Below are 27,091 nucleotides of genomic sequence, written 5' to 3' on the forward strand. Positions count from 1 at the left end.
ACCACTGTCAGAGTGGCCTCTTTTAATACTTTGTGGTTTGTTGCGGCTTTTCTGTCCCTTTAGTAGAACATCCCCATGATCCAGATGGTCATCCTTCCATATCCCTTACTGCACAGTTCAGTGCGAAGTGACATTTAACTGAGCCTCATGTTGGATAGGGACAGTGCAAGGTGTTCACAAACCAAGAGAACCGAACTCAGGCCCCTGGTCTACTGAGGAAGGTATTTCTGCTTTAAGAATGACACGAACAGCTGCCACATAGTGAGAGTGATTCTGTGCCAGACACGGTGCTCAGCATTCTACCAGCATCATCTCATTTAATGCTCACAAGGATCCTTGAGGTGGGATGCCCTCTCCATCTTAGGGATGAGAAAACTGAGGCTTGGAGAGCTGGATGGTCCTCTATCCTGCCGGTAAGGAGCAGAGCAGGAACTTGACCTAGGGGTAAGGGGTGGTCTGACTCCAGACTTTGCACACCTTTACCAGGGGAAGCATGAGCAATGATTAATGGCAGTTCGTTAGGAACACGTTTACTCTGGGGAGGAGACCAAGGGGAGCAGGGTCTCCCAAGCAGAGTTTCCCTGGAATCATCAGGGTGGCAACGTGGGGAAGGACATTCAGGTGGAGAGAGCGACCCAAGGAAATGGAAACACAGCCCTGAAGCAGTTGAGTATCCAGGGAACTAGACAGACCTCATGTCTTCTCACCATGATAAATCTTTAATAAACAATGAGGAAGTAATTCACGCTTTCTTCTAATTAAAAGTAATTCATGATTTCTTCTGAATTAAAAGGTAATTCATAATTTCTTCTAATTAAAATACACTTAAGAACGTATGGGCATCCAGCAGAGGCTTTGCTAAGAAACAAAAATTCAGCCTACAAAGGATTAAGACACAAATCCTCCCCACCCTGTCTAGAAAGGGAACATGCTAAATCTCTAAAACCTTGCAGGAAATGAAGTAAACAAACTACCTCCTTTCCTTCAGGACAGTATTATTTTTTAATTAAATGAGAAATAATACACATATTCTCCTTGTTAAAACAAAAAATCCTACAAATAAAAGAGATCTTTGGTCTTGGCTTACTCCATGGGGCTTACTCAGTAAATCACCACTGTTAGGAATTCGGAGTATATGTATCCGTGCCTTTTTCTATGTGTTTGTACACACGAAGGCATATGTATCAAAAACATCATTGTTTGGTGTGTGTGTTTACATAAATGGTTATACAGCTTGCTTTTTACTTTATAATACATCTTAGAGCTCTGTCCATGTCATTTAGATCCAGTCCCTTTTAATGGCTGCATCATATTCCATATTAGGGATATGTCCCATTGATATATGCTCCATTGATAGGCACTTAGATCATTTCTAATTCAGCAGGATTATAAACAGTGCTGTGGTGAGCAACCTTATATGTACCTCACCGCATGCATGGTGACTATTTCTCTAGGATAGACACCAAGAAATGGAGCTCTTAGGTTTTACAATATGCACATTACAATTTTTTGATCCTCCCAAGTTGCCCTCCAAAGTAGAATTCCCAAGTTTTAGTCCCCCCACCCCGGCAGTTTCTGTTTAGAATGGTGAGAATCTCAGGAAGGAAGGTGGCTGGAATGAGGAGAGAGATATTTTAAATGGCATATTTGATATCACAATAAAATAGTTATTTCAAAGAATAGCTGTTTTCATATTGTAAACTAGATAAAGTAGAGCTGGACAAAATCTTGGCTCGGGGTGTTACACAAAAGGAAGACTCTCAAAGAGGAGGCCAGGCCCTGCTCTTCAAGAATCTCTGGTGAGGGGTGGATACAGGATAGGATGGGCATGTTTCCTACATGGAAGTAAATGTTTGAAAACAACAACAAAACCCCAGGGGCGCCTGGGTGGCTCAGTCGGTTAAGCGGTTAAGCGTCAACTTCAGCTCAGGTCATAATCTCATGGTTTGTGAGTTTGAGCCCCATGTGGGGCTCTGTACTGACAGCTCGGAACCTGGAGCCTGCTTCGGATTCTGTGTCTCCTTCTCTCTCTGCCCCTCCTCCACTTGTGCTCTGTCTCTCTCTATCAAAAATAAATAAATCTAAAAAAAAAAAATTAAAAAACAAAACAAAACCCAGAGCCCTGTTAGGATTCGGAATAGGGACTGGGAAGAAGGGGATGGGGTCGGCATACTAGGCTCTCCTCCCCTAGGCCTGCTCCTGGTCTCCAGGCCACCTGTTTTAGGAGACAAATCTGGTCACCGTCAAAACCACAGCATGGAGCATAAATTTGCTGGGGCCAAAGGCAGGGCTGCTGCTCTGACCTCTCAAATCGCTCCTAGGGTCAAACACTCTGGCCCAGCCAGTGTGAGTGAAGAAGGTTTGCCCAGCCTGGAGGGCCCAGAGTTTCAGGGGCCAGATGCAGTTCCTTGGTAAAAGCTGCCTCTGTGGACGAGGGTGGTTAGAAAGGTGCTTTTACTGTGGCTTTTAATGCGTTAATGGTATATGAAGGAGGAGACAACCCTTCAGAATGGAGCCCCCGCTCTGCTCCCAAGTGTGCACCAATTAAGATGATTACTGGTTTCCTTACAACACAAATACTAATGGCCTGTCACACTCTGGCATATTTTTCTTGGTAACCTTCAACTTGGAATGATTAATATGGCTCCTGTGGCAAGGCTCATATGCACAAAGGCGGAAAACGGGGGTGGGGGGTGCCCAGCTCTGACAACTGCACATCCAATGAGGCAGACGTCTGTGAAAACAAGTTCTGGAGGACCGTGGCTGTGGTGGTGGGGCATGGCCACGATCAGTGGGGGAGAATGCCCCGGGAATGCTCCGCGGAGCTAGAATTAGGGCTAGCTATGTGACACTACAAAGGTCCCCTTTCCCTCTCTGGGCCTCGGTTCCTCACCTCCTTGTTAAATGGGGTGGTAATCCCTTTCCTGCCTTCCAGGCAGCATGTTTGTATAAGGGTGCTTAAAGATGCTGAGTCGGGGGGGGGGGCAACTGGGTGGCTCAGACTGTTAAGCATCCGACTCCTGATTTTGGCTGAGGTCATGACATCACAGTTTGTTGAGACCGAGTCCTGTGTTGGGCTCTATATCGACAACTCGGAGCCTGCTTGGGATTCTCTCTCTCTCTCAATCTCTCTCTCTCTCTCTCTCTCTGCCCTGCCCCCGCCCATGCACCTGTGCTCACTCTCTCTCTCAAAGTAAATAAATAAACATTAAAAAGATGCAGAGTGGGAACATCATTCTCATTGTCACTAGTGAAAATGAAAGGGCAGGAGAGGCACACAAGACAGGAGAGGGTGCACAGCACAGCGGCTAAGAGCATGGCTCCAAAGTCTGGCCGACTGAGGTCAAATGCCTAGCTTTTCCACAGTAAATTTCTGTAAGCCTCAGTTTCCTCATCTGAAAAATGGGGATAACATAGGCCCTCCTTTCTTAGAGTGCTGGAATGAAATGAGATGATGTATGCAGAGTGTTTGGCAAGCCCAGTGTCTGAGGACAGACTGAGCATCAATACTGTCGGCCACAGTTATTATCATTGTCAATGTTACACCAAGCCAGGAAGAATGGCATCAGCCTTGAAGCTCCCAGGGAAACCCTACCTCCCCAATTCACGTTTTGTAGGCACAGTTCCCCCCATAAACAACACTTCACATTCCATTTCTTTCACGTAATCGAGGCCAGAGAGGGCAACCCAGTTGCCCTCAACAGAATTCCTTCCCAGTGCTCCATGCGTTTTATTCAGCAAGAGAAATGGTAAAGACTGCTCCTATCTGGTCTTTTCAGAAATATGAACTGCTAGGTAGAGGCACCAATACCTCACAGATGCTTTGGGTCCAATATTCAGCAATTAATGAGGATGTAGTCAGGGGAGGCTCCCCTAACCATTCCTCCCCACTCCATTCATCTTATGTAATTAAAGCACAGTGCAAACAGGGTCTCAAAGCCTTCTCTCTCAACTCAGTCATCACCCCTAAGTCCTCAGTTCATAGGGGGAGCAGACCCTATGGGATGCCTCAAGGGTCCTAGGATGAAGAGCAGAACGGGGGCTGACATGCTTCCGGGGCCAGGCAGCTGACAGATGTGTATGAAATGAGCCAGATGGAAACCCACAAACCCAACTGGGGCTGCGGGCCCAGAGATGATATCAGGAGGACCACAGTACCAGAGTTTTATGGGAATTCTCCCAACTTCCAACTACTGACAATTCAATCATATTTTAAAATTATTTTGAAGGCCTAGTAAGCAGGTCTGTGGGGCTGTATCCAGCACCTTGAAAGGAACATAAAACTCTTCAAAGCCAGAAATTTATGACCTAGAGCAAAGGAGGAGTAATTTACCAAATGGAGTTCTCTAAACCAAAGGAGTTTAATGGATCAGAAAAAAGACAATAAAAGCCACCTGTAATTCTACTACCCAAACCACTACTAAATTTTATGCTTTCAAGCATTTAAAAAAATATGTATGTTTACAGATGTTTTGCATGGTTCTATATTTAATAGGAATGGGCTCAGCTGTACCTACCAATTTGTCACCTTTCTTTCCCTGCACTCGTCTCTGCAATCATCTCTGCATACTGCCCTCTTCAGGCAGCTCTGCACAGCACACCCTCTTCCTCCTCAAAATGTGCTTAATGGGCAGCTTCTCTGGGATGCACTGAGCCAAAGTTTCTCAAGTTGAAGTCATGAACAGTACTTTAAAAGAAACAAACTACTGTGGGCGCCTCCATAAACACACCCAGGAATTTACTTGAGAAATATCAGCCAGATCAGCCAAGGTTTCTTTCTTTTTTTTTTAATTAAAAAAAATTTGTTTTAAGTTATTTATTTATTTATGAGAGAGAGAGAGAGAGACAGCACAAGTGCGGGAGGGGCCGAAAGGGAGAGGGAGACACAGAATCTGAAGAAGGCTCCAGGCTCTGAGCTGTCAGCACAGAGCCTGACACGGGGCTCGAACTCACAAACCGTACCTGAGCTGAAGTCGGACCAGCCACTCAGGTGCCCCAGATCAGCCAAGGTTTCACTGTCCTCCAAGTGCGAATTTTCACTGCAAAGAGTAGCATCTTTATAGTTGCTAAAATAATTTTTTAAAAGATTAAAAATCAAAATGAAAAGGCCAATTAAAAAACTCCCTAACTCTTGGATCCACTGAACCCCAGTGGAGAAACACTGGTGTAAGGCACAGTAATCGGTCCCTCAGGACCCAAGGTCCTTTAGAGCTGAGCCTGTGAAGCTTCTCTTTGGGAGCCCACCGCCTGACCGTTCTTCACTGCAAGCCCGAGAGCTTAGCAACCACAGAGGCCACTGTTTTTCACCCATACACACTGGGGCCCTGGACCGAAAGCCAGATTCTCCTCCCATCTTTGGAGGGTTGGCGGGAGGCTATACTTTAAATTATTTTCCCCATCGGGCTCTTGGGCAAGACTGCTTTTGAAAAAAGTTTTCACTATTGAAAAAAGGAAACAAAAAAACAGAAAATCACAGAGGTAGGCCATTCTCCTCATTCCACAGATGGTTAGATGATGCTCTGGAGAGAGGCAGGGCCTGTGACAGACGGGCATGAGGACACAGGTTTTTCAATGGGCAGACGCTCCCTCTGTCTGCCCCACGTTCGCCGCCTCAGATTCCTCCCCCAGGCCCTTTCTCCTCCCACACCAACGAGGCCTCCCAGCATTCCGGTCCACCCTGAAATAAGCATCAGCTCCTTCAGTTTTCAAGGGTTCCCTATGTATTTCCTGTCACGTGTAGATGGTAAGACATAAAACTTGAGGGGTCATCTGTGCAGCATGGGGGAGTCTTCAGTTGAACCTGGCAGCATCTCAGACGTGTGTAGCTGACGGCCTCCGGCATATTCGAGGGAGGGGGATGGCCTAGTTGGCAGGTCTGTAAATGCAGACTTAATCTTCTTCAGCTTAAGCTGGAGACACCTTTGTGATGCCATAGAAAGAAGAAATGAATTCAACTTCAGGATCCATTCCCGTTCTAAACATTAGAACAGAGGCTTCCAGGAAACGAAGGCTCTGAGTCTTGTGGCCAAACATCTGAGGGTGGCAGTAAGGTGCTAGGTCTGCGACCCAGAAAGATCTGTGGGGTGGGAGTGGTCCTTGGTATGGACCTGGGTTCCAGGGCTGAGTGAGTCTGGCCTCAGACTTGCTGTATGACCTTAAACCACTTATTTCTTCTTCCTGGGCCTCGATTTCCTGATCCCTGAAATGTGGCTACTACCACATAGCTGAGTTCGCTGGGTTACAGTGAGAACAGAAATGAGGGATAGTGTCTGGAGTCAGGGTGACATGTCTGTCACGAAACACCTGCATTTCAGTTGCCTTATCTGCCAAAGGACAGCAAACCAAGTTATTCATGCTGGGAGGAGTAGAGAGGTATCAGAGAGTTAGGACACCAAAAGATCGATTCTTTGATACACAGTAGTGGCTATTGCCTCAAACACATCACTTTTAGCAAGTGCTCACAGAACCAGCAAGCTTTCAAGGCATCCCCCTCCCCTCCCCGTGCCCTTGACCTTCAACTGCTCACTCTCCAGCAGCAGAGGCAAGTGCCAGGCCTGAAACCATACCGACCAAACAGTGAGCGTCCACTTTGCAGGCGTGCCCCCAAGCTGCACGACCCCAGGAGAGGGAGACCAGCCTGGGCTGGCGCATCAGAGAAGCCTTCTCGGAGGTGAAAGACCTGACCCATTTGGGCCTCGGAGGCTGACGAGGAATGTGAAGAGGCAGAGAAACAGAAGTACAAATGGCTGTGGAGGGAAGCGTGTGAGGAAAGAGGGGGGTGCTGGGGGCTGAGAGTGGACAGGCAGGTCGGACTCTGTGCCCTGTGAGGGCAGACACCTGTCTCGGACCCTTCATCTGTATTGCTCCCTAGCCCTACGGAGCACTGGAGAGATGTCTGCGCCCAATGCATCTTTAGGAGGATCCAACTCTATCACGCATGTCCTAATTTGGCACAATCTACTACCAGTACCATAACTTGACCATCTGGTCGGGGAGATGAGAAGTAGGCCAGCAACAACAATGCCTAACTTCTCAGGAGGACGTGGAGTACAGAAGTACAGATGACAGCACCCACGACTGGAGGCGTTCATACAGGGACAGGGTCACAGGGATATACCGGGGGTCCCGCACCACGCCCGTGCTGCGAGCTCCACGAGCCGTAATACCATCGTTTTCTCTCCCATCCAGGGCCCAGCAAATGTGTGACTGTCATTATGATAAGGAGATACTAGACACAAAGCTGTGTGTTTTCTCTGAGGGTGAGGCTGAGGGCACCCCATCCATACTGGGTCACATGGAGACTTAGGAAATATAAATCACGGTAGGGAATGGAATCTGGCTCTCTGTGTGGCCACTAAGGGGCTGGGAGTGAGTCTGGACTTTGGCCAATGGGAAGTAGAGGAGGGCATGCCAGGTAGAGAAATCTCCCCTCCTCTGGTCCATGTGCAAGGACTACTCCCTGATGCTGTTCCTCCCTGCAACCTACGGAGGGGCCCCCCTATTCCCACCGAGAGTACTTGCCTGCCCACAAGGGAGCTTCCTGCGTGGTGGAAGCCTCTGCTGTAACTGCCTCTTGTTTCTGGCTCCTTCTCCCTTTTTACCCTCACCCTCACTGTCTTGGGCTTGCTCCTCCCAAGGAGTGTTAACGCCTCAATCATTGCTTAGGACCCATTTTTGAGAGGGCGGAGTCAAAGTAAGACAAAGAAGAACCATACGTTCGCTTCCACTTGTAGCATAAAATAAGTCATTCACGAGCACGGGGGCTTTAGGAGTTGTCAGTAACAGAACAACCCGTGTGCAACACACTTTGTGACACATCCCGACCCACGGTGTCCCGACACTATAGAAGAGAATGAGAGAAGAGAATACATAGCACCGGGAGGGCTTGATTCAAGTCCTCCAAGGTGCTCTTGTATATCTGTTCATTAATGCAACAGGCATTTAATGATGTCGCTATGAGCCTGGCATGGTGTGGGGTGCCAGGGATGCAGGGGTAACTAAGACATGGTCCACAGCCTCAGGGAACTTACAGTTGAGTAGGAAAGTCGACATGGAAATGCTGGGGTGGGCGCTATGCGTGAGCTGGGTTATTTTGGGAGGGGGGTGAAAGGAGGTTAAGGCTCCTCGCTATCTTGCCTGAGGACAAGACAATGGGGGTTAGAGATGGCTTCCCTGAGCGTGGTCCAGAAGGGTGAACAGGAGATTGTTCCACTCCTCTGGGTGAGGTGGAGAGGGCTTCCCCTGTAAGAACCTTTTGCCAGGGACCTGGTGAATGAATAAATCAAATGTGGTGGGATGATATTTAAATAAATCTCGGGGAGCAGCAGTGGTGGTATCATTGTTTTCTTCACTCACAACCCCTGCCTCCCTCCCTCGACCACCACCACCACTCTCAAAAAAACCCAAACAAAAACACCAAGGCCACAGAGATAAAAGCCATAACCAACAGCAGAAAACAAACAAACAAACAAAAAGTTCCTGGGAAAGCTGAGGCTCTGACATAAACAATACATTTGGAAGAACACCTCCTCCGTAAGCGTCGAGCCCCCACGGCCATCACCGTTACCCAGAGCTAAACAGGCCTGGGCTCAGGGAGTGATCAGAGAGGAGAGGGGGAGGTCAGAGCCGGTGAGGGTCCCTGCATCCAAGTGTTGCTTTCAGATGACAGAGCTCGAGACAGAAAATCCCATTTAAAAATATATTTTAATGTTTATTAATTTATTTTGAGAGAGAGAGGAAGAGAGAGAGAGAGAATCCCAAGCAGGCTCTATACTGCCAGCTCAGAGCCCAACGCCGGGCTCAAACTCATGAACTGGGAGATCATGACCTGAGCTAAAATCAAGAGTTAGACGCTTCACCAACTCAGCCACCCAGGTGCCCGGGAAATCCCCCTTTTTTAAAACAAGTTTACATTTTGCCTACCTGAGTGAAATTTTTTATGTCCCGACGCAAGACTTTGATGTGACCAAAGCTTTCTTAAGCCCAAAAACGTAAATAAAATCTCCTAAGCAGCTCCTATGGGAGTTTGGTCCTCTGAAATCCAGCAAGAAAACACTACATGGCAGCACAGCTGTCACTTGGTGGCTGTGTTCAGGCACTTGGCAGGGCTCAGGGCTCCCCATCACCTTACTGCATTTGTTCAGCCCACATTCACATGCCTGCCAGTGTCTCTGCCACTCAACTCGAGCTTTCCCCAATCAACGCTAACCATTTACAAGGCTTCATAGCATGAAGTGCCACTAGACAGACTTCTGCATGAACAGATACGTAATTGGCGTAATTTGAAAAATGGCAGGTGACAGGGTCAGGTCCAAGGCCAATTCCCTTCTGCTGCCTGACTGATGGGCAAGGTCTCTGGGGGCAGGGACCAGAGAAATGGCAGAATCGGGTGGGGAGGACCTGGGGCCCACTCATCTCAGGAGAGCTCCCAGCCCTACCACTCACTAGCTGCGTGATCTCTGCCAAGTCACTTCACCTCTCCAGCCTCAGGGTCTGCGTGTGCAAAATGTGGATCATACGATCCCCACCTCACAGGGTGGCTGTGAATTACTACGGAGACACAAGTACAAACCACTTAGTACTGAGCCTGGCACACAGTAAGCACTCAGCTGAAGACCAGGAGCCCCAAATTAGCAGGTGAACTTAATGTCCATCTGGGGAGGAGGGCTGGTCAGCGCTCACAGAACTGTTCCCATCAGAGAGGGCTGTGTTGAATTCGCTGGACATCTGTGCCACAGACTGAGCCACATAGGTGTGGTTAAAGTCGTCTGCAAGCATGTTGTGACCCGAGACCAGCCAAGGCCTTTTGTGTTGCATGCACACTTGGGGAAGTCAGCCAATCAAATAATATTCCTACAAATGTGTTCTCAGGTTCTGGTGTTCTGTCCCCTCCCCTTGAAGGATGTCCAGTCTCTCAGCTCTCAGTTCCTGCACAATGCTGGCAGAAACTCTCTCAACAAAAGTCTGGAAGCCAGCAGTAGTTACTTGGTAGACCAGACTGCAGCAAGCCGATGCTACTTGGCCCAGCTGGAGCAGAGAGAATAGATGAGTGAACATGTCCGAGAGCCCACAGCTAGCTCCTTCGGAGGAGCGCACTGAACCTGTTAGCAGGAGCTCTGATGTTGAGTTCTGAAAGCTACTGAGGTATTTGGTATTAAATTATAACATGAAAATAGCTGCTAATTATCATCCTCTGCCTAGTTAGGTAAAGAAAAACGTGCTTGCCAGGGAAGCAAAAATAAAAGAAGTCCATAAATCTTTCTTTTTTTTTTTTTTAATGCTTATTTATTTTTGAGAGAGAGACAGAGCATGAGCAGGGACAGGCAGAGAGAAAGGGAGGGAGAGAGAATCCCAAGCAGGCTCCACGCTGTCAGCATGGAGCCCAATGCGGGGCTCGACTCATGAACTGTGAGATCATGACCTGAGCTGCGATCAAGAGTTGGATGTTCAACTGACTGAGCCACCCAGGCGCTCCAAGAAGTCCACACATCTTAAAAACTAAAGGGAAAGGAGTTGTTACTACCACAGAAATGCGCAAATGCTACAAATCAGGGCTCCTCACCTTCACTCCATCTGGTTGTTAACTTTTACCAGCACGCTCCTGGCTATTTCCTTTGGTTTTAGCTGTTACAAACAACACTACAGCAAACACCCATGTCCACATAGATAGAATTTTCTGTGATGTTCTGTCTCCGTGCTGTCCTATGTGGTAGTCACTAGTCATGTGAGCCTATGGAACACGTGGAATGTGTCTTGTGTGAAGGAGAACCTGAATTTTTAACTTTACTGAATTTTAATCTAAACTCCAACAGCCATATGTTGTGGGTGGCTGCTCCATTAGCACAGCTCTAGGGCTTTGGGAACAACTGTGGCTTATGGTTCTTCTATAATTGATAATTATGGTGACCAGAGAGCTCTGATTTCAAGTATTCTGTTCCCACTGACCCATAAACATTGACATTCTGGAATTTCTTAAATGTCTGGAAATTCTGATATTTTAAGAATTTCAATTACATCCTCCCAGACTGCATTTCCTACCTAGACTCTTCTGTCAGATTATGTCCCCTTAGGGACTAGAAATATTGAGCTCCCAGCTCAGCAGAGAAGCAGAGGTCTGTCACTCGAGGGGTACAGTCTGCCAAAATCACTACGATCAGTCTATTACTGATAACACCATCCTGCCTCTGTGCTTTTGCTTATGCTATTCTCTTAGTCCAGGGAACCCCTTCACTAGGCGGGGAGGCCTCCTCTAGGAAGCCCTCCCTGATTATTCCCTTTTAGAATTAAAGACTTCATGCTCTGTGTGACCACTAAACATGGCTCATGGCTCAGACGAGAGCCTTAAGTCACCACCTAGGACCTACTTAACCCCTATTTTAAATAAAATTTGAATAACTTTAATACTGGATTTCTTACCCCCAAGGTTTATTTGAAATAACAAATTAGGAAGGAAAAGGCTCATAAGGACAGAAACACTGGAGGTGACAAGAAGTAAAAATCATCTAGGAGTTATGCAGTATAGAAGAAGATTTTTAGAAAAATATATAAATTCCAAACCTGGGCTTCTGAAAATTAAGATATTGGGTCATTTCCCAATGGAAAAGGAAAGGGCAAAGGATACCTTTTCCAGACCTCAGTAGTTCTTGAGGGTAGGCAAGGCTGTAGGAAATAACTGATATTCATTAAGACAACTATAAGGCATCAAATGCTAACTCTAAACACTGGGGAAGAGGTGAGGAAAGTCATCCTAAAGTTGTAGGATTTAAAGGTTGACAGGATTTTAGAAGTCATCCATACTTTATCGATGCAGACACTGAAACCCAAAGAGATGATGCAATTTGTTTGAGGTCACAAAGCCATTTACTGGCCGGGCTGGAACCAAAGCTGGTCTACTAGTTCTCATACCAATACCTGGAAAAGTCACTTGATGAGCTTTTTTACTCCACAATGCCATTGAGTCGATGAGGCATTAATGGAGGAAGAAATAATGTATCTTCTTGACCCTGCTATGCAAACACATCTTCTCTTGTTGCTAATGATAACTGCTGAGAAAGGCTACTACCTCTCTGTACAGAAACAGGTGTCAAAAGGAAGGATGAAATGAGAGTTGGCATTTCTATCTTTACGATGAGCATGGTGCGAATAGCAAGACTTGAGGGTGATATAATAATTGAAAGAGCATTCTCTAATTGGGGTGATTAATATCCAAACTGGTATTACACACGGGCAATATATTCAGTCTCTAAGGAAAATGAAATCCCTCAAACACACAGCTGTCCATCAAGATGCAAATGGCAAAAGAGAAATAAGTGACTGATGATGCACAAATGATTTCAATGCTCTATGCATCACCAGGCATTTATTTTGGGGCTTTGGCCGTGGAGAAAGAATAATAGGATTGATCTAAGGCAGTTATAAACCACCACTGATAGATAAATATACATCTTGCTCTACGAAGGAGCAGGTATTCAGAACAAGGTGGTTCACACAGACAGACAGCTCTTTAAATGATACCTTGCAATTACATTGCAGCCTTCCAGCAGATAATAAACCTTCAGTGTCTTGAATAATTTAAAAATTTCCAGCGGCATGAAGGTTGAAGGGAAAGAAAATCACACTCTGCTTTGGAGGGAGAAAAAAAAAATTCTCAGCAGATCAACTGTGGGAATTCTGGCAGAAAAATGCCCAGTTTTTTCATTTGTTTTTCTGAAAGGTGGATATAATCGTCCCGGCTCAATCTGGTCCCTGATTTTCAAAGTCAAGGAGCCAAGAGTGAATGGATCCATGAGAAATAAATCAGAAAACGTAAGGCATTAAATCTTTACATGTTATCACTACTATCACAAAGGTGGTAATATGTAATACTGCATTATTCTGGATCCAAAGAAACTTGAGTTTGGATCCCAACTCAACCACTAACTTGCTGTATGAACTTGATCTTTCTCATTCTGTTTCATCATCTGTAGTATCAGGACAATAACGCCAATCATAGGATTCAGTGAGATCATGTATTAACAGTTCCAGCACATATTAAATGTTAACAAGCAATGGCGTCAATTATTATTGTCAAAAATTATTATTATTCATAATGATGGTTTAAGTTTTGAGGGTCTTCAAGGTGTAACTACAAAGGAGGATGAAGGAAAAAAAAAGGACAGATGAACACAGAGCTTCATATCAAGGAACGTTATAGTATCCAGGTTAATGCTTATGGTAGAGTTAATCTCGGTCACTCCGAACCAGCCACTGTTCTAATCCCTCTACAAGCAATATCTCCATCAATCTGCACAGCTCTTTACGGGAGTAGCCTAATTTTACTCATTGAGACACAGAGAGATTAAGTGTTAGTTCAATGTCACCCTATTGTCTGACTCTAGAGCTAGATAGTCCTGAGAACCCAAGGATTCAAAGCCCAAACAACTTAAGGTTTAAGTTTAACATTTAGTTTCTTTTTTCAAAATAATTTGCACAAGGACAATTTTATGCTGCTACAAAAACAACATCATCTATAAGGGAGTCGATATCGTGCCATAAAAGTGGATCTGTCAAGGTGGGCTTTTGTAATTAAGTTCACTGTAGACACTGATGAACATCCAAAGAAATTGTCATGAGAGCCAATGCCTTTGTGAGATGCCTAAGAATGCTGTTGAGTCCTGTTGCGAGTCTGTACTGTATGTGCTGTGTTAGCAGCTAGCTCGAACGTTAAAGTGGGGTGGATGTTCAACTGTACCGGTTGGGAAATGTATTCAAGGACGAGCTTTGGTGCACATTTGGCTCACACAGTAAGTCAGGGAAGGGTGGGGAAAAAAAAGGAACATAACCAGGGTGTCTATACCTGCCGCTGTAGCCTTGCCCTTTGGGCACAGTGGATGGTCGGGCCAGCAGTAGCATACCCACTGGAAACAGCCTGGATTGGGAGATAGGGCTGTGTTCCTGACTTATGCAGGTGCCTGATAGCTTGTGGGGGGTGTGCCCAGCCAGCAGCAGATGTTCCTGAATGGGAGCAGCACTTTGTCATGAACCAGCCGAATGACTGAAGTGCCCGGTGGGTTTCCACTTCTCATTTCTAAAATGTGCAGGCTAGGTAGAGATTCCTGAAAGTAGAGCAGAAATTCCCTAAACTCTGAAGTCGTGCTGCCTGGAAACACTAGGCTTCTTACCATCAGTGGAAAGCCTTGATTTCTTCCAGATTTAAAAATAGATTTTGCGTGTGGGTAACTTGCAAATGCCTGAACTTGAGGTTTTGCATGTGGAGAGCTCCCTAAGAGATAGGATCCGTGGGAGTGTGGAAGAAATATTTAAAAATAAAGGTGGAAATGTGAATAGAATTGGAGTGTCTGTTCTTGAACTTACTCTACGACCACATTTTTTAGAAATTTATCTTGTACTGGAAGGAACTTGCGGGTGGAGATACAAACAGGGTCTTCTAAAACCCAGAGGGAGCCGTGGGAAGATCAGGGCAGAAATAAACCGGGCTGACGGATGTTGTAGGGACGAATGATTTTAATTCAGTATGAGGAAGTGCTTTCTCAAGAGCTGCCCAGTTAATCGTGACACAGCAGGGCAGACCTGGCACAGGAGCACAGAGGTGGCCATCAGCTTTGCTGACCTAGCCTCATGACACTCTTGCAACAAACCTAAGCAGGTAAGTACACTGAGCTGAAAGAAACAAAACCAGGGTGGCCTTGATTTGAGCTTTTCTATTTCCAAAGCCATGAGTGTGGTTAGAAGTGGGCTGATATCAAGGAAGCACTTTGGGGGCAAAAAATGTTCGTGGGTGAGTTTTAAATGTCCCAGGAAAGGCCAGAAATCCATACCCTGGAGAACAGGGCTTTGAAGTCAGGTGTCCCCAGGTTGGACGGGATGTTGGTCTACCCCAGAAAAGAGAAGGCAGGGGGCTTCTGACTGAGGACCAGGCAGAGACCCAAGTGCATTCTCACATCAAAAGAATTTTTTTTTTTTTTTTTTTTTTTTTTTTTTTTTTACTGGATGTTTCAGGAGGAATTTCCTCCATGCCTGCTGCACTTAGAGTTATGAGCTCGGTTGGGGCCTCAAACAGGTGATTATGGTAATTTAGAGAGAAAGTACCAAGCCATTTCTGTCACAAGGCCATTCCAGCTTGAAAATAATAGTGCCTCCTCGTATTTATAGAGTGCTGAATACTTTCCAAAGCCCTTTCCCATTTATTATCTCATTTGATCCTGACAATGGGGCCAGAGATGTGGGTTGTGGCTCTGGTGCAGGGCTTTGAATGAGGGCTTTACCCTCTCGGGTCTTCAGTTTCCCAATGGTGGTCCTGGGACCGCCTGCATCAGAATCTCCAGAGAGCTGGACAGAGTGCAGATTCCCGGGCTTCACCTAGACTAAGAATCTGGATGTCTGCAGGGTGGGGCCCTGCAATCTGCACGCTAAACATACTTCGCAGGTGACTCTTCTGCACACCAAAATTTGAGAACCCCTGCTCCAGCATTTTATACCTCCTCAGCAAGGAGATCTCGTCATATGAAACACACACACTCAGCAACTAAAAAAAATCCTGAGAAAGTATAAAATTCTGATGAGTGGGGAGAAAACAGTCTGGTGTTGGCTGAGTGTATGTGATCATCCAGATAATAACAGCCTCTCGAGGATATAATTAGTGCCCTCAAAATTGGAATATGACTGTTTAATAATTTAAGTGAGATCATCAGGATTAATGAATAGCAGTTGAAATTAAATGTGGGACCATAAATCCACATGGCCTGCTCCAGGGAGGCAGTTATTTATGACAAGGCCTCCCGGAAAACAGGGGTCTGGCTGATACTGAACTGGTCTCCTCCCCCAAGGGCCACATGTGTTTGCACCTCATGCAGTCCAGACTATGCACACATTCACAGAAATCACCATCCAACTCTATCGCAAAGCATCTGTTTGTGATAGATGTCCTGCCATTCTTATAATCTGGTGTTTTCCAAGTCTAAACACCATTTCAACTCTAGCAAAATAGTATGAGATACTGGCTGAGAAAGCAAGATTATTGGGGCCTGCCCCAGAACCACTGACTTAGAATCTCTGCTGCTGGGCCCTGCTAACCTACATTTTAACAAGCTTCCCAGTTGATGCTTTCCCAGTTTGAAATTCCCAAAATTTTTTAATGCTTATTTATTTTTGAGAGACACAGAGACAGAGCACGAGTGGGGAAGGAGCAGAGAGAGAGGGGGACGCAGAATCCGAAGCAGGCTCCAGGCTCTGAGCTGTCAGCACAGAGCCCAACGTGGGGCTCGAACTCACAGACCGCGAGATCATGACCCGAGCCAAAGTCGGCCGCTCAACCCATTGAGCCACCCAGGCGCCCCTGACACGTTTCTGATTTTAACTAAGCCCAGTAGTAGGCCTTTGCGGTAGATGGGGTAGCTCAGCACCCATCACCCCACATCCCAGTTAATAGTAATAAGAACCACCACCACCATAATAGCATCATTAACAAGAACCTTTTACTGAATGCCAACGCATGCTGGGCCCTGCCGAACATATTGGCTCATGAGATGGGAGAGGATGGGGTAGAACTAGTTCGGCTCAGCTGGCACCACAGGCCAGCCCCCTGAATAAATCACCATGGCCATGGGGAAGGAACATCACTGGCCAGACAGGCCAGGGCCACCCCCATGGTATTAGTGACCAGCCGTCCTTGCAGGAGCACAGGCACAAACCATAGGTGAGGAGTACGTCACCAAACTCACTCTGTCTCTCATCTTCCCTCAGCCAGAAGGCAGGAAGAAAACAGGGTTTTTTGTCGACCACAAAGAATATTTACAGTGAACTCTGCTCAGGAACCAGGTCTATTTATAGGTCATTTTCATTCACTCATGAGTTCAAGCACCACTTCTTCTGTCTTACGGCAGCAGGGACAGGTTTTCCGGGAAAGGTCAGGTCTGGTCTTTCCTCCCACCTCGTTAAAATGAATCTGCTGGCTGTTGTGGAGATTCTGGGAAGGTAATTGTTAGTTTGAGTTTTACATTAACAGAGATTGGAGTGCACTTGTTCTTTGGAATATTCTAGATCATATATTCTGACAGCCTACAGGAAAAAAAAAAAAAAAACCTAACGGTTTCTGAGAAGACTGGGTACAAAGCATAGCTTTAGAATTCCCTCTGTATTCACCCTCACTGCACATTATTAGTAATGCCCAGTAAATCCCATGCATTAACAGGCATAGGACTGGAGGACATACAGTTGATGGTGGGCATTACTGCTTATTTTGAGACTCCTGGATGCTCATAAATACTGTGGGCATCTCTGAAGAGGTGGGCGCATATGAAGCAAACAAATAAAATTATTACTATTATTTTATTATTCTGGGAAGAATGAACATTTTGGACTTTCAAGAGAAGGACCTGCATGTACACAGCATCCAGAAAAGTTGGAAGAGGCAGTCTGAATCTGTTAATACTTTACAGGAACCAACGTGACTAAATCACATAAGGGGAAGAGATGTTACTATGGCCTTCCTACACGCTTATTTTTTTGTCTTATATAATGATGCAAAAGTGGCATTTTCGTGAGATCGCTCTACTTGAGATAGTAAAGCTAGAGACTGAAGAGAGCCAGAGGAGAAATTAAACTCGCAATGTCCATGAACACTAGATTGACTGCCGGTACTGCAATTTTCTCCTTTTAATTTCTGGAGTAAGTAAATCACAGGCAAGTGTGTGGACTGGGCCTTCTTGATCTTCAGAACTGTCAAGGATCACCTATTTTTGGCTAGGAAAACTGGTTACATTTTAAGTCCCCAATGTTTACAGCTGTGAAGGTGCTTCTGGATTCAAATCAAAACAAAACTGGCTCTGGAGTTGGGGGTCGCCTGACAAAAGACACGATCGAACTTTTCAGGGGCTGGAAGTTCTGCAAGGAAACTGGGAAGAATCCTCCAAGTATCTTTTTGCAATGAGCTCATTTTACAGCTGCCCGTGTGTCTGGTGTTCGCAGCAGGTTAGAGCCAATGCCTGCCTTTTTGGCCAATGTGCTTCATTAACGGGCTAGAACTTGTATTATTTAGAGAACTGGGCCAATATTTACAGTGAATGACAGCAGCAGAACATATCTATTAGACATAAGCATTTCTTTTTTTAATTTATTTTTCATTTAAAAAAATTTGTTTTAATGTTTTTATTTATTTTTGAGACAGAGAGAGAGAGCATGAGCAGGGGAGGGGCAGAGAGAGAGGGAGACACAGAATCCGAAGCAGGCTTCAGGCTCCAAGCTGTCTGCACAGAGCCCGACGCAGGGCTCGAGCTCACAGACCACGAGATCATGACCTGAGCTGAAGTCAGACACTTAACCGACGGAGCCACCCAGGCGCCCCAGCATTTCTTTTCTTTAAAAAACATTTTTATTTATTTATTTTTGAGAGAGAGACAGAGCACGAGTGGGGGAGGGACAGAGAGAGAGGGAGATACAGAATCTAAAGCAGGCTCCAGGCTCTGAGCTGTCAGCACGGAGCCTGATGCGGGGCCTGAACCCACGAACCGTGAAGAGCCACCCAGGCAGCCCTAGACATAAGCATTTCTTTACCTAAAAGCTCTGTTGTTATTTTTACCTAAAAGTCATTTTGCTCAGGAGCTGGGGTATGGAGAGGAGGTGAAGTTCTTGTACCCTGGTTTGCACTGTCTACTGAAGGTGAATTTTCCCTTAAGGCAAATGTTGGCCACTCAAGAGGCTTCCTATAAAATGAAATACAACATGTTTAAATCACTTACAACAGTGCCTGGTACCCAGTAAGTGCCACACAAGTACCATGCTGCATTACTATTATTGCTGGTATTGCCTGTTCCTTTCCTGGATACAGACCAAATCAGCCCTTTCAGCTCCCCAGCCATGGTGCTAAGTGTGAAGGATGTGAAAAGATTTGGTTGGTTTGAGCCAAATCAACTTAGGTACTGAGGAACCTCTTACTTTCATTTCGGCCTCAAATTTCATCTCCCTCAAGACCCTGAGTAAATAACAATTCATGTCAGCCCTAAGCCAAGGGCTTTCTGTGGTCCTCCTTCTGGAAGCCTTATTCCAAGGACCTCCAATAACCTGCTCTACTGGTTGTTGCTTCCCCCCCCCCCCCCCCCCCGCCATTATGTTTTCAAGGAAACACTAAAATAGTGGAAAGGGGTAGGTTTTAATCCTCACAAGAAAACCAGGAGAGTATCGGCAATTTAGCACAGTGGTGCTGTGCCAAGTTTTTAAAATGTAGAAGGCTCACCCACCTCAATAGAAACATCACCTTTCTGAAAATGTAATGCAGCTATTTTCCACTACAGAAACGATTCTTTCCCAAACATCAGTGTTTTTGATGCTTCAGATGCAATCTGAGCGATTTATTTGATTTTTTTTTTGCTATCTCTGTAAATCATTTATACAGTGCTTGATTCACAAAATCCTGTTTTTTTTAAAGATGCACAAAATATCCCATAAACATACTGACTCCTGCATCCTGTGTTCCTGCCAGATATCCACCAAAAGGTTTCTAGAGTTCCCTCATTATAAACTAATTGATATGCTGTAACAGCTCTAATCTTCTTAGGAGTCCTCTCCTTTGGATTCCAAGAGAGAGGCGTTGTAGATGTCAAAGATATTACAGGAGAAGAAAATCAAGAAGCCTGTGGATTTTCTTAGTTGTTAGACACCCTAGAGACTGACACTTAAGATGTGGGATTCTTAAGATTATGGAGCCCATCACGGGGAAGATCAATCCTTTCTGTCAAGTGGGATTACCAACCGAGACTGGCTTGGTCCCCCCCATATCTGTGGTTTCGCTTTCTCTGGTTTCAGGTACCTGCGGCCATCAGTGGTTCGGGAGGCTGGGGATTCTGATCACCTGTCAGAAGGTCAACAGTAGCCTGCCTCCACCTCACAGTGCCTACATATTCACCTCACTTCATCTCATCACGAGGCATTGTATCGTCTCACATCATCACAAGAAGCAGAGTGAGTAAGGCACGAGAGAGAGAGAGAGAGAGAGAGAGAGAGAGAGAGAGAGAGAGACTGTATTCACATAGCTTTTATTACAGTATATTGTTCTAGTTGTTCTATTTTATTATTAGTTGTTAATCACTTACTGTGCATGATTTATAAATTAAGCTATATCGCGGTTATATAGAAAAAAAATATGGTAAACATGGAGTTTGGTACTATCCACGGTTTTAGGCATCCACTGGGGTTCTTAAGACATGTCACCACAGATAAAGGGGGATTACTGTACTCTAAGGGCAGGTAAGCACTTTAGGCCACTTACCACCAATCTCTTTGAGCCTCAGTTTGGTCACCTGTAAGATGGAACTGTCTTTTCTGCCCTCATACTGTAGAGGGAACAGTGTTTTACATCTGGCGCGGTCACGGGAGGTGATGCTGGGCAGGCCAAAATACACACCATCATTCTACCTGCGTGGCCTGCTTTATCTTTTCCTCCCTGTGGTGTGCTCATTGGCATAGGCTCTGCCCTGCCAGGGAGGCTCACAGTTCCTTAGCTGCTAAGCTTGTCCCCGGGTCAGTTAGTTCAGGAAGAAAGCGGTAGGAACAGATCGATGTTGTGTTCTCTGGACCAGCCTCTCCAACAATACAGCTAATATTCTGGGGTCACTTGACTCCTGTCTCTATTTCACAGTTGAGTCAGAGAAGGAAAGATGTGACAGTCATTTTATAATGACAAGGGCAACTGATTGTAGAAAAGTTAAGTAACAGAAACCTGGATACAAAGTTAAATATGACTGGACGTCCACTACACAAAGTACAATATAAAGGCACTAAACGTAGAGGGATATTATCTAGCTATTAAAAAACAGATGAGTTAGCTCTATATCTTTTGACCCAAGGGATATCTGTGATACATTAACAGGAATAAAAGGAGGAATGTGTACAGTATGATCCTTAAAAGGGAAAAAAAAAAAAAAAAAAAGGAAAACAAAAAGCCATGTAAAGATTAGGGGTAAAGGTTTTAGCATCAGAATGCATGGTTTTAAAACAAAGCTCTGCTTCTTTGAGCTAAGCACATATTGGCTACTCACGTAACTTCCCTGTATCTCAGTTTTCTCATCTATAAAATGGGGATAGAAATACTACCTTTTTTAAGTAGGCAAAAGCGGTTTGAGATCATCTGAGCCCAGTGGTTTTCACACTGGGAAGGAGAGAACCCACGAGAGTGTTATGGTAATGAATGAGGGAATTCACTTAGCACAAAATAGGTGCTCATTAAGTACTAGCTCTTGTTATTACATGCCGTTACATGTTAGTATTATTATGCAGAATGGTGTAGAGTAACACACACCAGACTATTAACATGTTACCTCAGCTGGAGTGGAACTAAAAGGGGATTGGGAGGGTATGAGAAAGAAAATGGAGATGAAGAGACACTGGAAACCAAAAAAAAAAAAAAACTACAAATGGCACACAGGCATGTGGACAGATGCTCAACAGCACGTCATAGGGAAATGCAAATTAAAACGAGACCCTCCTACACACCTATGAGAATGGCAAAAATCCAGAACACTGACAAGACCAAATGCTGGCGAGGCTGTGGAACAAGAGCAGCCCCCGTTCACAGCTGGCGGGAATGCAGAACGGTACAGTCACTTTGGGAGAGTCTGGCAGCTTCTTACACAAGTAAACATACTCTTCCCATGGGAGTCCAGCAATTGTGTTCCTTGGTATTTACCTAAGTGAGCTAAAAACATGTCCACCCCAAAACCTGTACATGGATGTTTAAAACGGTTCATTCATAACTGCCTAAACCTTGCAAAAGCAACCAAGACGTCCTTCAGTTGAGGAGTAGATAATTAAACGGTGATATATCCTGATAGTGGAATATTAGTCTGCACCAAAAGGAAACAAGCTATAAGCCATAAAAAGCCATGGAGACACCTTAAGTGCATATTTCTGTGTGAAAGGAGCCAATCTGAAAAGGCTGCCTGGAGTATGATTCCAGTTATATTAGACATTCTGGAAAAGGCAAAACCATGGAGACAGCAAACAGTCGGTGGCTGCCAGGGGTTAGGGGGAGGGCAGGAGGAACAGGCACAGCACAGAGGAGTTTTAAGGTAGTGAAACTATTCAGTAGGACCCTCTAATGGTGGAGATATGTCCATCATACATTTGTCCCACAGAATGTACAACGCCAAGAGTGAACCCCAATATACCACTATATACTTGGGGTGATGTGTCAACGTAGGTCCATCGATTGTCACGAATGTAACTCTAATGCAGGTGCAGGGCATTGATGGGGGCCAGGGGCTAGCTATGTGTGTGGTGGGGGTGGAGGGGTATATGGGAACTCTCTACTTTCAGCTTCACTTTGCAGTGAACCTAAAATTGATCTAAAAGGTAAAGTCTATTAAAAACCCGAGGGTGGGGGGAAAAAGCCTAAATGTTAATAGTAATTGCCTGCAGGTGATGAGGTTACAGATGGCTCTTTCTGGACTTTGCATATTTTCTCCTTCACTCCTAGCCTGGGCTCATGCTGTCCTCTCAGCCTCAAATACTCTTCACCCCATACCCCAGGAAGTAGTTATCTACTGATCTCTTAGGATGAAGTTTAGCTAGAATTTTCTCTGGAAGTCTTTCCTGATCTTCTCTGTGCTCCACAGTACCTGGCTCTCCACCAAGGGTCACACACTCCATGGTCTTACAATGGTCTCTTACCTCGTCTGTCTGCCCATCTAGATGTGAGTCTTTGTGGAGAAGACTGTGTCAGCCCTGCTGTATCCCTAGCATCTAGCACAGCATCAGCAACAGCAACAGTCAATTCATGAGTGTCGTTGAATATACGAAGATGAATTAAATCAGGACAAGTAAAGGGAAAAACAAAATAAGCAGTACAAAACTCATGGCAAAAGAACTGAAGCGATGCAGTGGAGGTGGGGAATAGCCACCCCAATGGTGGTGGGGTCCTGGAAGCAAATGAAGGCTGAGAGAGGAACAGATGTGGATGCTTAGGGGCAGGGGCAAGAGCGGTATGTTGAAATGCAGACCAGGGCAGGGCAGAATGGATTCCCTGATGTGCTCCCATGACTGGGCTGGTATAAGAGTGCATGTCAGAATTTATAAGTCCATCATGGGAAAGAGGACCTGACTCTGGCTTCACTGGTGAGGGTCTCTACTGTGTGAGCCAGTGGGTCCAGCAGTGTCTGTAATCCCCCCAGCACCACTCACTGCCAGGGACCCATCAATAGCTCTACAAACACCTGCTGAAGAATTCCTTCTAAGGGGGCGCCTGGGTGGCTCAGTTGGTTAAGCATCAGCTCGGGCTGTGATCTCTCAATAGTCAGATGGGAGCCCTGGGTCGGGCTCTGTGCTGACAGCGTGGAGCCTTCTTGGGATTCTCTCTCTCTCCCTCTTTCTCTGCCCCTCCCCAACTGGTGCACAGCTCTCTCCCTTTCTCTCTCAAAACAAAGAAAACAAACAAACAGACAAACAAAGACTTCCTTCTCCATGTGTTTGTTTGTTCATTTACTGATAGGGAGTAGAGTTGAGGAAAATACTGTCAATGAGATCATACCAACGCCTTTCATTTCTGTACCTCATCATCCCAGGTAGCCCATCATTCATCCAAGGACAATAACCCTTTCCATTACTGCATATCCTATTTTTCTGCAAAACCAACACTATTTGAAAGTGGGCAGGAAAAGGAGAAAAGGAACAGAAAAATACAAATGAACAAAAAGGCCTCTGTCGTGTCTCCTAATAAAAAATCTGCCATCCGGGCAGTGCCGTCTGGAGGCAGGTCTGCCCCCCTCCACCCTCGTCTTTCTCTCCCACTCGTGCAAAAGCATCTCTGTGTCCTCTTAATCCTCAAGCAAAGCTCACACATTTGAAGAGCTTTTGGACACCCCTGGAAAACTGCAGCGCTCTATCTGTAGGCAAGGCCGGGATTATTGTGAGGCCAGCACCAGCCTCCAGTCTTGTCCCGGTGTTGCCTGCACAGAGCTCTGGTTCTCATTTCAAGCATTCATCTGCTCCAATTTTGTCTCCTACCCGAGGTCTCAACCCTTAGCTGAATTACAATTAGTTGCCCTGAGGATCCTGGAGGAGACTCATTTCAGAGGAAGATGCCTTCTGCTGGGCAGCACCAATCTCGCCCGTTGTTAGCATCTATGAATTTCAACGCTGAGAACTGCCTCTGCTCACGTGGCCCAGAGAAATCTGTCTTTCGTGATGGCCCACATTTGCTGTACTTTGGACAGGCCTCTCCATAGTTCTGAAATTGCTTCTCCCAAATCTCATTTTTAAAACAATCACTGCTGAGTAAGTTTTCTTCCAAAGCTGCCTTAAGAATTTCTTCTCAGAACACGAATGATGATTACCTTTCTGAAAAATGAAGGTTGCAAAATCTGACAGCTAATGTGTAGGACTGAGGGGCCTGAGGTAAGAGTTCTCTGGGGTGCACGCCTGATTCACTGAGACAAAGGGGCAACACTCAGGGGCCTTAGTTCTCATTCTCATCTGTGAAATGGGATAGTATCTGTTCTCTTCCCTATCGTATTAGGGTCTGGCAACGGCACCACACAGGATCCATATTTTTGCTCTCTGGAGAAAGAGATGCACTTGGAAAGTGTCATTCTTACAAAATTTACTTCTTTCTCAAGACTGTCACATTCTTTTCTTATTGGAGGGTGGGTGTGTCATGTTATTTTTATCACCAAGTACAACATTGAAGAAACTGGGATATTAGAGGTGCAAACCATCGTAAGTCTAGGACTGGATGTGCTTGATAATGAGCTCTTTTTAGCAACAACTCTGCTCTTTAATACGCTGGAAAAGTAATTTATTGAGAAGTGGCCTTGGGGAAAGAAAAGAGTAAAATGCACTTCTGCAGATGTTTTTCATAAACAGCTGAGCTGAGGAGGCACAGGCCTCACTGGGAGCCCCAAGACGGGACTGTTGTCTGTCTGCAACCACCAGCTGGGTGCTCTAGGTAAGCCCTCCACTGCTCTCAGCCTCGGGTTTCCCGTCTGTAAAATGAGCAGGCTCAGTTGTATCTGTGGTCATTACGCATTTTGAAGCAGTGCAGCTCCTCTTAGTGAACACCTTTTCGGGAACCAAATATAAACCGTGCTGACAGAGGGATCTGCACCCCACCTGCACCTGCACATACTGCCCACGGTGCTCCCCGAGGCACCCCTGTGCCCTTAGTGCTCTGAGACGCACAGTGAAAGCCAGTAGCCTAGATGGTCTTAAAATTCGGGGGCACCTGGGTGGCTCAGTCGGTTAAGCACCCAACTTCGCTCAGGTCATGATCTCACAGTTCGTGGGTTCGAGCCCCGTGTCGGGCTCTGGGCTGACAGCCTGGGGCCTGGAGCCTGCTTCGGATTCTGCGTCTCCCTCTCTCTGCCCTTCACCCACTCACATGCTGTCTGTCTCTCTCTCAAAAATAAACAAACATTAAAAAAAATAAAAAAAATTCTTTCTAGCTGTTCAAGGAGAAACGCTCGCTTCTAATCCAGCTGATGTTTGGTTTATTCTCCCTCTGGAAGACTAATGTCCTCGAGAGGGATCTTGCCAAGTGCTGTGGGTCTACCCCCAGGACAGCTGATGCTTCAGAAAACAGGTGACAGGTTCCCAAGGCAGAGCACAAAGACACAAGGCTAGCACCAGTCACAGAAGGAACGTCTGTGTCTTCCACAGCCACATCTGTCTCTGTGGCTGAAGACAACCTTGCTACTAATGTGGCTTTATGTGGTGGGGGTGTAGCTGCCATGCATTTCCTTCCTTCCTCCCTTCTGGTTCATTCATTCACTAATTCGCAAACAGTTCTGAATCACCTGCTCTAGACTGCAAATGATCTAGTGACCTAGTGAGCAGGACTGACAACAAACAGGTCAACAAGTAGCCGTGCAACTATGCATGGAGAAGAGTGAATGGTGGTGGGGGTGGGGCACCTAACTGAAGAGGGTGTGAGAGTAGCCGCTCATGGGAAGGGCTGGGAAGAGGGTGTCCAGGCAGTGGGAACAACATGGGTAGATACCAAGGCAGGATGGAACTTGGCCTGCCCCATGAGAGAGGGCCCAGCTGTGGCTGGTACACAGATGGCGAGAGTGAGTGAATATCACCCTTACTGCCTTATCACACCCTACTTACTTTCCCTCAGGAAAGACCACGTCAGTGAGCCCACTCAGAGCAGGCAAGTATCTCAGTCTTCTCCTCTGCAAAATGGGCTCGTTCAACACCTTCTCTAATGCACTTCTCCCTTTCCTACATCTACTCAAGAGGCCCCAAAATCAAAACATTCATATTTCCAGCCACCTCGGCAGATAGGGATGCCTGGATGTCAGAGTTCTGGCCAAAAATCTTTCCCTGGGGGGTGGGGTGGGGGGGAGACTTTCCTGAATAAGAAGGCAAAATCTTGAAGAAAAAAAAAAAAAAAAAAAAAGGAGGCTTTGTTCTCTTTGCCCTTTCTGCTGCTTCTTGTCTGAAAGGCAGACTTTCCAGAGGTATAGCAGCAATTCTGCGACCATGAGGATGAGGAAGCAGGCACAGAGAAGTCTGGTTCTTTGACGACAGTCTGAGGCAGCTGTACCAATTCTGGGTCTTATTATGAAATTAGTGAATGAATGAACCCCTTTTGTGCCTAAGTTTATCAAGTTTTCTGGTATTTGCACTCCAGTACACTTCTACATTGTTACAAACAGGATAAAAACAGAACCTACTTCTGTTGTGAGATACTGTATACAGGGCCACGGTCATGGCCGGGCACAGAGCAAGCATCAGTGAACGGTGGCCCAGACATTCCTGCTGCTGAAGAAGAAAACCGGCCACCCCTTTGGCCAGTCACTCGATGGAGTGTGGGGGGCAGGAAGATGGGTGGGGTGGGCCCTACCTCGATCACTGAAGTCATCAACCAGCACGATCTCGGCGATCAGCTCCGGGGGCGAGCGGTTCAGCACGCTGTGGACGGTGCGGAGGAGGGAGGACCAGCCCTCGTTGTGGAAGGGGATGATGATGCTGGTGTTGGGGAGTGTCTCCAGGTAGCGCTTGCTGTTGCAGCTAGAGGGAGACACAGGGGACAAGGAAAGGTCAGGTTCAGCTCTCCTCTCGCCAACAGAACTCAACAATTGGCTAACTGCAAAGCCCACTC

At 46.0% G+C, this 27,091-nt stretch overlaps 1 protein-coding gene across 3 annotated transcripts in view; it reads right to left on the reverse strand.

The window, feature by feature from the left end:
- Positions 1-27,091, reverse strand: part of GALNT10 (polypeptide N-acetylgalactosaminyltransferase 10) — a 221,563-nt gene that overhangs the window by 74,194 nt on the left and 120,278 nt on the right. For all 3 annotated transcript variants that reach the window (XM_042948517.1, XM_042948527.1, XM_042948533.1), the window contains one exon: positions 26,834-27,000. In XM_042948517.1, coding sequence (XP_042804451.1) covers positions 26,834-27,000 — 167 coding nt within the window. The remainder of the gene's footprint in view (positions 1-26,833; positions 27,001-27,091) is intronic.

This window comes from Panthera leo, chromosome A1, assembly GCF_018350215.1.
Source record: "Panthera leo isolate Ple1 chromosome A1, P.leo_Ple1_pat1.1, whole genome shotgun sequence".
NCBI lineage: Eukaryota > Metazoa > Chordata > Mammalia > Carnivora > Felidae > Panthera > Panthera leo.